Here is an 11813-nt window from a genome sequence, read left to right as displayed (position 1 = left end):
CCAAGGGCTTTGAGGGGGCGGTTCGCTGTGAGGGCGCGGCGGGGATGGAGCCGCGGGCATGGAGCCGGGTGTGCCCACAGGGACCCCCTGCCCACTTCATCAGTGTTCCTAGGAGCTGTCAGAGCGGCTGGATCTGCCGGGAAGGGAAACCGGCCTGCCGCCCCCTCAGACAACGAAGCCGTTCTCCAGTTGTATTTGACCAGTTTGCAGCTGCTTCATCACCCCCTGCCACTTCGCTACTGGATATTTGCTGCTGTCAAGGAACCTGGGAGAAGATTTCTGCTTTGCAGAAGGAAAATTTGCGGTTGCTGTGAGAACCGCAGAAAACTAAGCACACCACTGCCAAGGCTGGCGAAGGAGCAGGAGGAAGGCTCCTGTGGAGCCAAACCAGCCTGTCACAGGACAGGGAATGGCTCATCTGTCTGTATGGAGCTCCCAGGCTCTGGGCTATGGCTGGCCGCGGTACCTGTGCCAGGTGAGCACCAGCAGCCCCAGTGTGTTAACAGCCAGATTAGTGTTTTTCCCACAGGATCGAAGCCTCTCACTTGGAGTCTTCTCACCTACTGCTCCCAGAGAGATAACACAGGTGTGCTGGCATGTGCCCCACTCAGCCCCATGCTTTAAGATGCAGTCATACCAGCTGCTTGCCAGCCAGCGATGGCTGTGCCAAAGGGACTAAAGTCCGTGCAGAACAGAGGAAGAGTTTTACATACAAAGTTCAACAAAGGGGAGATATGTCCAGAAGACAACTGCTGTGCAGGAGGCAGGAGAAGGAGACTCCTTGTGGGTGCACCTGGCCCTCTTAGTGCATCTTGCAAGCTGGGGGCTGTTTCTGGTCCCTAAAGGAGCTGCTGCCATCTCCCTCCCCAGGCTTGAGTCTCAGAGAAGCCAAAAGCAAACAAGGGCCCCCAGAGGTACCTGGGCGGCCACCATGCTGTGCCTGTGCAAACAGCCAGTGCCTCTGAGAGGGCAGTGGTGATAACCCTGAGCTTTGCAGAGGTCCTGCAGCCCTGCACTGGTGACATCCTCACTGCCAGGCCCCCATGGGGCTCCCACATAGCACAACTAGCCCCAGCTGGATCAGATCACCTCCATCCTGCTGCAAACTCTGTTATCACCAGGGCTGTAAAGATAAAACCACTTACCTGGGCTGCTCTATCTATAAATCACTCTTCCCTCCCTCTTCTCTACCAGTATTGCAGCAATGGGGCAGCCGGAACTAAGGCACAGTGACCACCCTCAAAAAAGGGTCTCAAACCATGCCCCAGCTCTGTCCCCCTGTTACATTTGGCTCTTGCTCACTCTGATTAGTAGGACTGGGCTTGGCAGGGCTCTGTTTTTCCCCTCTGTGTCATACCAGGCTCTTGGTTGCTGTTTTAACCTGTAGGGAAGTGACAATGCTTACAAGGACAATGTTCCTTGCTTGGAGTGCCGTACCAGATGGCTGATGTGCAGTGCAATGCCAGCTGCTGCAGTGGCTGAATTGCCCTTTGAAATACATAGTTTGAAAAGGATCTATTTTTACTTTTTGGTCCTTTTCAATTAGACAGCTTGTGACTGGGCTCACTCTCAATATTATCTCCCATTTCAGGACTATGAGGCACACAAGGAGCAAGAGGTGCCAGCTGCCCAGCTAGCTCCACCAGTAACACCTTTCTGATGCCATCTTCTCCCATTAGCGTATGATTTTGGGCCTGCTTCACAAAATCCAGGAATCATCATTTTGAGAAAAGCAGGAACCTGGGAATTTCAAGTTTTGCCCTATAAGCCAAAGGTTGAGCCAGAGCAGAGTGAGGATCTCCCAAGAGGAATCTCACATTTTTAGGGAAAGTATATGGCCAGAGAAGATCCTAGGAATTGGTAAGGCAGTGATTGTGCCATAGGGTGGGTGATCTATTCAGCTTTCTTCCTGCCCTGTTTTCTCCCATCTGAGAACTCTGGTTTCTTTGGACAAACCCTTACCAAGCTGTCCCCATACAGCCAGCCCCCTAGTTCATGCAGGGAACACACAGCCCAGGATTTTTCAAACTGCCACCTTCCTCCTGCCCACCCTGGGGTGGTGTCTTCCATTTGTTCTGGGACAACGGCAACACCCTGCCCTTTTCCCCCAGCTGGTGCTTCTTGCACCCACACACCCGCCTTTCCTCTTTGAGGGTGTTGCTGGGCAGAGCTCAGCTGCAGGACATTGTTATGCTGCAATATACTCACTAATAGCAGAACTGACTAACAGCTACGCAGGGGGAAGGGTGGCTTTAAGCTGGTGACTGCTGGCCAGGTCCAAGTGCTTTTCTTCTGCCTTTTATTATTCCTAATTCTCACCCAAATCAATGTGATGCTGTCCACAGAGGCCTCTGCCATTCCTTCTGTTTCTGCGACATGTTTAAAACGTTAGATTCCTTTTGAGTAGAGGAATGCCCCCGAACACATGGCCTCACACGTACAAGCATTTATGGAGGAAGTTAAATTCTCTAATTGCTTGGCTGGATCAAGCCCAGGCTGCTAGCACTGCACTGAGCTGAGCAGCAGAACAATGCACAGCCCTTGTGTCCTTATGCACCAGGCAAGGCTTATCAGCCCATGTAGGGGCTAATAAAGCAGCTTTCAAATGAGTCAGTAGACTTAAGTCTTCTTTTATGCAAGATTTCTGTCTGGGAATATTTTTGTGGGAATGTTTAAAAAAGAGAAAAGAGTATGACTTCAGCCTTTTGCAGAAAGCAAATCCACTTAAAATGCTTTTGGTGTTGATTATTCACCATCATGAGAACACTGCAGTGGGGACGGTAGAACCGAGCACCGCAGTGTCACGCCTTTCCTCTGAAATAGCTGGGATGTTGTGTTTTCACTCACTCTGTGCACTGGCATTCTCACCCCACTGCTGCATCCTGGGGCATGTGCCAGGAGAGCCAAACAACCTCTCCCTTTCGCTGGACACGGGTCAACAATTTTGTTTATGTCACACAGAAGAGTTTTGGTTTGTTTAAAAAATATACCCTGTTCCCCTGGAAAGCGTTCCTTCCTACGCTACATCCAGCTGTCCCAAGGAGGAGCTTGGCCGCTCCTCTGCAGTCAAACACAACTATTCATCTGTATCTCAGGTTAAAACAGCTCCTGAAGACTAACTGGGGAACACTTGGAATTCTGTGCAGTCCATGAGCTCTGGCAGATGTGAGCTGCTTAATTCCAACTTTACACCATCATTCCTGCAAGCTCCAACTCATGGAGTAAAAGCACAAGCAAAGAAATTCAAACCCTGAGAAAAATGGGTGTATCATCTTAGGAAGAGAGCTCTGGTTACTCTGAGTGCAAACACAAGCAGTAGGTAAGGTTGGAAGTAAGCACAGAAAATGTCTAATGAGGCCCGTGCCTGCGGTATCTGCTAGGGGCAGGAAACCCTGATTAGCTGCACACTGGAGCATTGTGTGGGTTTGTATAGGATCTGACTTCCCAGGTCATGAAATCAGATCCTGAGTTATTTTAAAAATGAGCTGCTATTTCAAATTATTTTTCAACTTCATGTTTGATATGTCAAGTCACATTTATTTGGGTAAGCTATGTTTCGCTCGGACACCCACAGCGCAGCCATCGCCGCATTCCTGGTGCTCGGTGGGGGTTCTGGCTGAGAGCAGGCACTGCTGTGGGGACATTTGCACTGCCAGGCATTGTCCTCAGGTACCAACACAACTTTGTTTGGATTTAGGAAAGAGAGATGCTTATACATGGCTGTGAATATATGTTTTTTCATTTAAAATCAACTTCACAAATCAGAAGTAAAATTAAACCCCCTGCAGCAGTTTATCAGTCAGAAAAACAGATGAACCAAGAAAAAGAGATGAACTTCACAACATTTCCATGGGAACAAGCAGCAAGGGTATTTTGGACAAATAAATTAGGTGAATTCCTGCATGAGACACTCCCAGGGAATGCCCTGTCCTTGCTTTTCCAGTATGTGCTAGATGGATTTCAGTTTAGTTGTCTCCTCTGATTTCAGGATAGCAGAAAGCACAAGCAACCTTGCTCTTGGGCTGTTTACAGCCTGTGTCAAAACCAGAGGTTTAAATTCCAGCTGTGAGTCTCCCTGGGACCCAAGGCAAAAGCAGCACTGTAAGTTCTGGCAAAACACTGTGTTTGCCAGATGGATGGCTGCTTTTGGCACCAGTTTCAGCTTCTGGATACATATATAATGCAGCAAGACATATATATACATACATATAATGCAGCAAGAACTCTGTGCAGAAGAAAAAACATGTTCTTCCAGACACAGAGAGATGAAAATTGCCCCAGACACAACTGCTACTAGAAGCAACTGTTGCCTGAATAGACCTTCGAATGATAAATTTCAATACAAATTCCAGAACAAGCTATATTTTTCAGCATACTTCTAGAGATTTCTCTGCCTAAAGACATCCCTCTGTCCAATTTGGACTGAACTGCTGCTGCAGGCTCTCATATTGCTGTCTTCCTTGGATAACAGAGCAGGAAACAGAAGATGGAAAAACTCAGAACAAGTTGTATCAAAGGTCTTAGCCGATATCTGTATAATGCAGAGCTTCTTTGCCTTCCATAGAGCTGCTGAATAAGGAAAATGCAATCCATATGATGCAATCCATTTGATTCATGCTTTGACTTGAACAGCTTGTCTGGGTTTGGCTTTGCTTGGTAGAGATCATGGTAACGAAAGGAGAGGTTTAATGACGACTTCATCAATTGAGAAGAAACACTTCTATTGTCTTGCAGAACCCAGTAAATAGGTAATGGGTGAAGGAGATGTGTGGTGTGTTTGGAAACCTTTGACACGGGAGGCTGGGAGGACCCAGCTGTGATGCTGAGCCAGGCTCGGTGCTGCCAACTGTGCGGCAATGCCATTTATGGTCACTTAGTCATGAAATCCCATCGAGTTATGGTGCCTGCGGCTTCTGAAAAAGCAAACCTTTAACTACTGTGAGCCTCAGCTGCTGGATCTTTAGTGTTACTAGCTGGATGCTGGGTTAGAGGATGAGCTGCCCCACGGGGATGTGAGGATTAGCATCTGCACACTGGCTTGAATGTGCTAGAATTTATTTTATGGCATTTGTTATGCACGGCTTTTGTTTTAATGCACAATGCTGTCCTGTGTTTGGATAAGGCTATTATGTGCCAAAAAATTATAAATATTTAAAATCTCCTGATTTATTTCTAAAGCTAGCCGGGTGCTATAGCCTGTGGCCCAGTTATTCTTTTTCCAAGCCATTGCCTTGACAACTCACAAGTTTTGACAGCCGCAGGGTACAAACCCTCAGTGTGCTGCCTCTTTGACAGAAACCTTTGGAAAAGATGGAGGCATCCTGCTGGTTTTTCCCCACACATTTCTGCTGAGACATGATGCATCTTCAAAGTCACTTGTGTGGGGTTAGTTGTAGTGTGGGGAAAAAAAAAAAATCATTGCTCCTTGTGTATTAGCAGCACCACTGAAATCTTTAAAAGGTGAAATTTCTGTTGCACAGATTCTCTGAGGTGATAATTAAACCACAACCTTCCAGGGGCAGAGAAAAGTCCTTCTACCTGTGAAGACTCAGCCTGAATCCTCAGCCATGGCCGATTCCTGCTCTAAGCAAAGTGTGCAGATGTTGGATTAACAGTTGAGATTAATTCCGATTCTTGTCCTCTTACAATCAAAGCAAGCTGTTGCTGAACAATGCGTCAAGCAGAGAGCATGTACAGTGTCCCAAATGGCCGGGATCTCTCATGTATGGCCCATGACTTGGAGTAATCCAAGAACATATCATCACATGAGACTGTTATAAGTTGATTACCCTGAAACAGACCTGACTTCATTAGTCACCCCATCATGCGCTGCCTGTTCGCTGATGTCAGTGAGGGCCCGTGCCGCCGCTCCCCACACCCTTCTGCTTTTGCACAACCAGACTTCAACAGACCTTTCCTCAATGAAACAGCCGGTGTTAGAGCTGCCATTTCCCTCTGCTGTTAATATGCTCCAAAAAAACTAATGGCAAGTGTCCACCATGGAGTCCCATGGTACCATTCCAGGGCCCCCAAAGATATGATAAATGAGATTAAATTTCCATTAAGGATTGTCAATGATCCCAAAAAGAGCAGCAACATACCTGCAAAGGCCAGCCAACTTTTATTTACCTTTACAGTTTAAACTGTGCTCCTAATTTTTTTTTTATTCCTGCCAGCAAAGCAACTCCCTGTGAGTTCAGAGAGCTTAATGCCATATTCTGGTTTGAGAGACATTCTGCAGTAACTTTTTGCTGAAAATAGAGTATGCCATAATGAATTGCCCTTACAATTTATTCCATTTGTCAAGGCTGTATTTTCGAACACAAAATATACTGAGCAGTTCCATGATAAAACAGTGAGTATGTGGCAGTGGAAGCCCTCTGCTGCTGAATTAAATTGTTTTTGTTTTTTTTTTTAATTCAGCCTTGCAGTGAATTACCATAGAGGAAGCCTATTTTTAAAACAGTGGAAAAAAATCATTGCTGTGTTTTTACAACTGCTTAAAGAGAACCAAGAAAGCAATGACAGTGTTCTTCCTTCCTTGTATCTGCCTCTAGCAAGTAAAGGAAGAACGGGATGGAAAGATCCTTGACATACAGGACAAATCAAAAGAAAAAAGTATCCACCCCAGAGCACAGTATTGAAATCTGCCTCCCTTTCTGCCTATATACATACATCCACACAAATATCTACCCATATAAATATGCACATAAGGTATTTCTGCAAGGCATACATTAGTTCATTTGTAATAATATACAGTACCAAGATGGTATTCCAGCAAGTACAGATTCATAGGTTAGCTTGTCTTTACTTCTCTGTCTCTTGATGAAACTTGAAACACGTGTTCATTTGTGTTAAAGTGTCTTCCAACTTCATTTCAAAGGAAATGCAGTTTTTCAGGTCAAATGTGACCCCCATAAGAATCCGATCACAGAGCAGTACAGAGGGACTCCCTCATCAGTAGATGAGACAAGGCATTGATGCCCAGCCTTGCAGTTGCTGCCACAGCCGGATATCACACTTGTGTCCAGGCAGGTCCCAGACAGAGCACCTCTCCTGATCTCAGTCACCCGTGCAGGCGAGGGGGTGCACGCAGGGACTGCTCCTCTTTGCCACCAGTCAACCAGAAACGTTGATCAGACCATAGCTGCAAGGGTCATCTGTGACTGGGAAGAAAGGAACGAAACAAGATCTGTTCCTCAGAGCAGAAATTATTTTGCTTTTTTCATTCTCTTGCCATAAAGCAGTCTTTGTTTCCCAATAATCATGAAAGCAGTCAGGATGCAAAAGGCTGAATTCTGATTAAAAGCCCTGTGATGTGCAGGGAAGGGCAGCTGCAACATGGGCTGCTGCATCCAGACCACCAGCACCCCATCAACCCTGCATGGTCCCAACAGCAGCAGCCCTGACTGTGCCACTGCCCTTGTCCTGAGTCTGACAGGGTGAGCTGGGTTTGCATGTCCATGCCAGAGCTTTGCTGAGCACTTCACATCTGGTTTTGTGCCTGAGTGCTTCTGATGGGATGGATGGATGGATGGATGGATGGATGAAATGGTGGAAAACCACTCAATGAAACTGCTGTCCTTATGTGTGCAGAGCATGGGATGAAAATTTGCTTTGCTGGGTCTATGGAAAAAATTACTTTTATTGAAAATTTTTAGTAAATATGTAAGTTAAAAATAGAGGTCCTAATACTAATTCTATCTTTTTCCTATGTAATTCCTATTCACTGTCTTTGTTATAGAAAAAAAATGTCTGAAGCTTCAACTTTCAGTATGGCACGGGCACAAAATGATATTAAAGAGTGTGCATTACTAGGTGTGGGAGTGAAAAGGAACGGAAATTAAAATATTATAAGCAATCAGCTAATCCGGATGTGGAATGGTTGCTAAGGAGTCCCAACCCAGGCCAAAGTCAATAAGCAATTAGTATCTATTAAAAGATGAAGTATAGGATGATGGGAGAAAAGCCCTTGAGAAAAGCCTCAGCTCCATGTTTCGAGGCTGCTTTCCCCTGGGTTGGACAAGCCTGCGCTGACAGCAGAGAGCTGCTCACAGAGGCACAACCTGCCCTGGTTGCAGCATCTCTATGTCCTGTCACTGCTTTTGCTCTGTGAATTAAAGCTCTCACTTAATGTCAGTTTTTATTTGAATCCTTCCTGCCGCTTGGCTCAGTAATTTGAAGTGGCTGCTGTGCCATGAGATACACCTCAACATTTCAGTATAGTAAATCTGATCTCTGATTTCTTTGATTTCAAACAGGAGACAATGCTGATTGGGAAACAATGGAAGCTTAGATATAACTCCCACTTTCCCTCATCTTCATATTTGCTTCCTTCTTAATTTATTGTCAACAAATGCATCTAATATAACTTAGTCCGGGGGAAGGATCTATTAGGTCACTGGAGAGAAACCACAGTGTCATGGTTTAGTGGAGGCATTAGAATAACACCCTTGAAAGAAAATAATTGAAAATCTGTGTTCTAATTTTCTAGCTGAGAATAGCTATAGTAATTTAATAAAATAAGACTTTATTGATTGTGTTTTAATGGATCTGTTTTATCTGACAGAGTTCTGCACCTTTCAGCGTGGCAGCCTTGATGTAAATAAGTAGACATACACACACTTCGCTTGAATCGGTGGAGCAGCTCCTGGTAGCAAAGCCAAGACCGTAAGTGCGTGCAGGATTGGACCCAGGAGGAGGGTGAGCGGGTGGGCACAGGCTTCCCTCGGGGTACGTCACGCAGGGACACCTCACCGCAGCTATCATTGACCCAGTAAGTGTCATGAGATGTCTCGGCGACCTGCAAAGATTCAGCATGCAGCAAGGCAGCTGGAGTAGTTCTATTGACTGCTGTCGTCAAATGAGTCAGCAGCAAGTCACAGTCTTGTATGTCAGCAGGGAGTGGCGCGCCAGGAAATCAGTCACTAAAGTAGGGGAAAAGCACAGAACCCCCCAAGAATTCGAACCTTAATTGACTGCTTTTAGAAGTTTCTATAATCTTCAAATGGCCGATAAAATCGTGTGTGTCGGCACAGAGGTTGCTGTCCCTTTGCCACATCGCATCTCGTGTAAGCACCCCCAGCCTCTCCCGGCGCGGGCTGTGCAGAATCAAATCCCCCCAGCCCAAAGCCCGGGCTCTGCCGGCCCCCTACACAGTTCTGCAGGCCCAGCGAGGGGTCACCCACCCGTGGCTGCATCCACCCGCGGCCGGCACACGGCTGGCGGCCTGACTTGTGTCGCCTGAGTGCGGCTGTCATAGGGGTGTGCGGGTGGGTCGGGGTCTGCGCTCCTGTTTCTATTGCGGTTTCATTTGTCTGTGGGGCGAGGGGGCTACACGCCGGCCGGGCACTATCGCCAGGCCAGCTGTGCTCCTGCCCGTGCCCCGGGGCCGCGCCCCGGCCCCGCCCGGCACCTCGGCCAGGTGAGTGTGGGCCCAGCGTGGCCCCCACTCCGTCGGGGGCTCTGCCAGCCCAGCCCAGCCCAGGCCGGCCCCCACGGGCCGGTGCGGCGGGGCGCGGGGTTGATTCGGCGGAGGGCGTGCCGCTCCCAGCAGATAAAGGCCGGGCGGCGGCGCGAGGCCGCATAGAGCCGGGAAGGAGCGGCGCAGAGCGGGCGGGTCGGGGCAGCGGCAGCAAGAGAAGCGGGCGCGAGAGCAGGAAAAGGAGCGCTGCGGCCGCTGAGCGCCGCGCTCTTCACTCTCTCCCTCCCTCCCCGCAGGCGGGCGGGCGCGGCCGGGCGGGGCGCGGGCGGAGCGCAGCGGATCGAGGAGGCGGAGCGGGGCTGGCCATGAGCACGCAGGCGCGGGGTCAGGGCGCGCGGAGAGCGGCCGATCCTGACGGCGAGATGCCGGCCACCGAGAAGGACCTGGCGGAGGACGCGCCTTGGAAGCGGATCCAGCAGAACACCTTCACCCGCTGGTGCAACGAGCACCTGCGCTGCGTCAACAAGCGCATTGGCAACCTGCAGCATGACCTGAGCGACGGGCTGCGGCTGATCGCTCTGCTGGAGGTGCTCAGCCAGAAGCGCATGTACCGCAAGTACCACCAGCGGCCCACCTTCCGCCAGATGCAGCTGGAGAACGTCTCGGTGGCCCTCGAGTTCCTGGAGCGGGAGAGCATCAAGCTGGTCTCCATCGGTGAGTGCGTCTCCGGCGGGTGGTTTTGTTGTTTTTTCATTTTATTGTGTTTTTTCCTGCGCTGGTCCTTTGCCTGGTGGAACCGTGACGGGGCTCAGGGCAATGGGGGCTGCGGGCTCGGAAGCTGCGTGGCTTCTGCTGCTTCTATCTTTAAAGAGCTATGTGTGCTGTGGGGCTGCCTCACAGCCCGGCTGTCGGGGCTGGCAGTGAGCTCCTGTACTCCTCAGCGTCCCTCTTGGTCACTACTTCATAAGTGAGGCTTTGCTTTCAGGTCTTTCCTGAAGAAACCTAGTGCCAGAGCGTGTTCTCTCCCCGTGCAGCCAGTTCCCCCAGGCACTGACCCCTCCAGCAGCCTGGCAGGAGTATGCGGCTGGGACGATGCCGCCCTAGCCGGGCGTACCTGGGCTCTGGCAGGGTGCTGGAGCCAGACTCGAGCGGCTGTGCGGAAATAGCTGCAGCCGTAGGTAGTATAGGAGAGTGGGGAGACTTTGCTCACCACAGTCCAGTAGATGATGCCAGCGTTCAGATTAGCACTGATGCTTGCCTAAGCATAGTTGCAGCTTTTGAACAGGATTGCGCTTTCTCCACAATCTTTCTGCTGGGGTAGGTTACGGCAGGAAACGTTCAAGGAACCCTGCTAAGCCCAGGCAATGGGTGCTTTGAGCTACTGCCACCCAGGCTGGTATGAGATATGCCTGCCCGTGTCATACTGGAGCGTGCAGTTGATAACTGGTGGTTTGGAGAGAAAGCTGCTGGTATGAACGTCGGATTGCGGATGATCCCTCAGGAATGCATTTGGTGACCGTTTGGGGGATAGCTCAGGTGTGGCCACAGCGTAGTCTGTAAAGCAGTAATCTGAATGCCTGAGATCTCTGGGAAGGAATGTGAATGCCTTTTCTAGTTCTTTGCCAGATAACTCTAACTACTGCTTCCTGATTACTCTGGCCTCGATGAATTGCACAGCTGAATTTGGGTGAGTGCAGCTCTCCTCAGTTGTCTAAAACACTTGGCCAAGGTGAAAGCTGTTTTTTTTCAAAGGCTTTAGCTACAATAGCAAGAAAATAGAAACTTCTCCGGTTTGGGGGAGACCTGGCCCTCTTTGGAAACCTGTAGCTAGGTACCCTCTTGTCCCTCTCTACTAATGTGTAAAAGCAGCTTTGGACAAGAAGTGAGAACTGTTGGTCCCGAGTGGCTGATTGTCCTCCCTGGGCAAAACAGCTCATGTATTTGCAGCTGGGAATGAAGCTGGTGCTAATTATTTACTTAGAGATGGATTCCCTTTGCACTCAGTGGGGTTCAAATTGCAGCTGCTGATTCCTGGGCTGAGCTTTTGCTAATATCAGAGCTCACCTTTCTGTGGCAGCTGCTGGAACTAGCTCCAACACCAGACCAGCAATCCCCTCCTATTGTATTGTTTTCCCTAGAAAAATGTTGTTGCTCCAGCTGCCTTCCTATTTGTCTGTGGAACTTCCCGAGGGTGACGGGTTTGGGAGATCAAGGCTATTCCAGTCAGGTCTGGCTTTCAGTGACTTCCTTTCTAGAAATGCTGCTGCAGCAGCACAGCTCCTTTACATGGTTAGGCTGAGCTGCAGGGTGGCTGTAATCATTTAAGACATGTATATTTGTTTTTACAGCTTACTTGCATTGTGTTGGCTATTAAAAAAACAAATAAAAT

At 49.0% G+C, this 11813-nt stretch overlaps 1 protein-coding gene and 1 long non-coding RNA gene across 4 annotated transcripts in view; one reads left to right on the top strand and one right to left on the bottom strand.

Annotated features, from left to right (window-relative positions):
• Positions 1–8510: 8510 nt before the first annotated feature.
• LOC116449173 lies at positions 8511–9599 on the bottom strand. Its single transcript, XR_004242264.1, has 2 exons — positions 9189–9599; positions 8511–8803 (listed from the first exon to the last, which is right to left on the bottom strand). It is a non-coding gene; the product is annotated as an uncharacterized LOC116449173 (long non-coding RNA).
• A 66-nt stretch (positions 9600–9665) lies between these two features.
• Positions 9666–11813, top strand: part of FLNB (filamin B) — a 72056-nt gene continuing 69908 nt past the window's right edge. The window contains exon 1 of one of the 3 annotated variants that reach the window (XM_032120347.1): positions 9666–10138. In XM_032120347.1, coding sequence (XP_031976238.1) covers positions 9790–10138 — 349 coding nt within the window. In that variant the 5' untranslated portion in view covers positions 9666–9789. The remainder of the gene's footprint in view (positions 10139–11813) is intronic. The other 2 variants (XM_032120348.1, XM_032120349.1) reach the window with 2 other exon arrangements.

Source organism: Corvus moneduloides, chromosome 11, assembly GCF_009650955.1.
Source record: "Corvus moneduloides isolate bCorMon1 chromosome 11, bCorMon1.pri, whole genome shotgun sequence".
Classification (NCBI taxonomy): Eukaryota; Metazoa; Chordata; class Aves; order Passeriformes; family Corvidae; genus Corvus; species Corvus moneduloides.
Note: the sequence above shows the minus strand (reverse complement) of the source record. Positions and strands in the feature narration are given on the sequence as shown.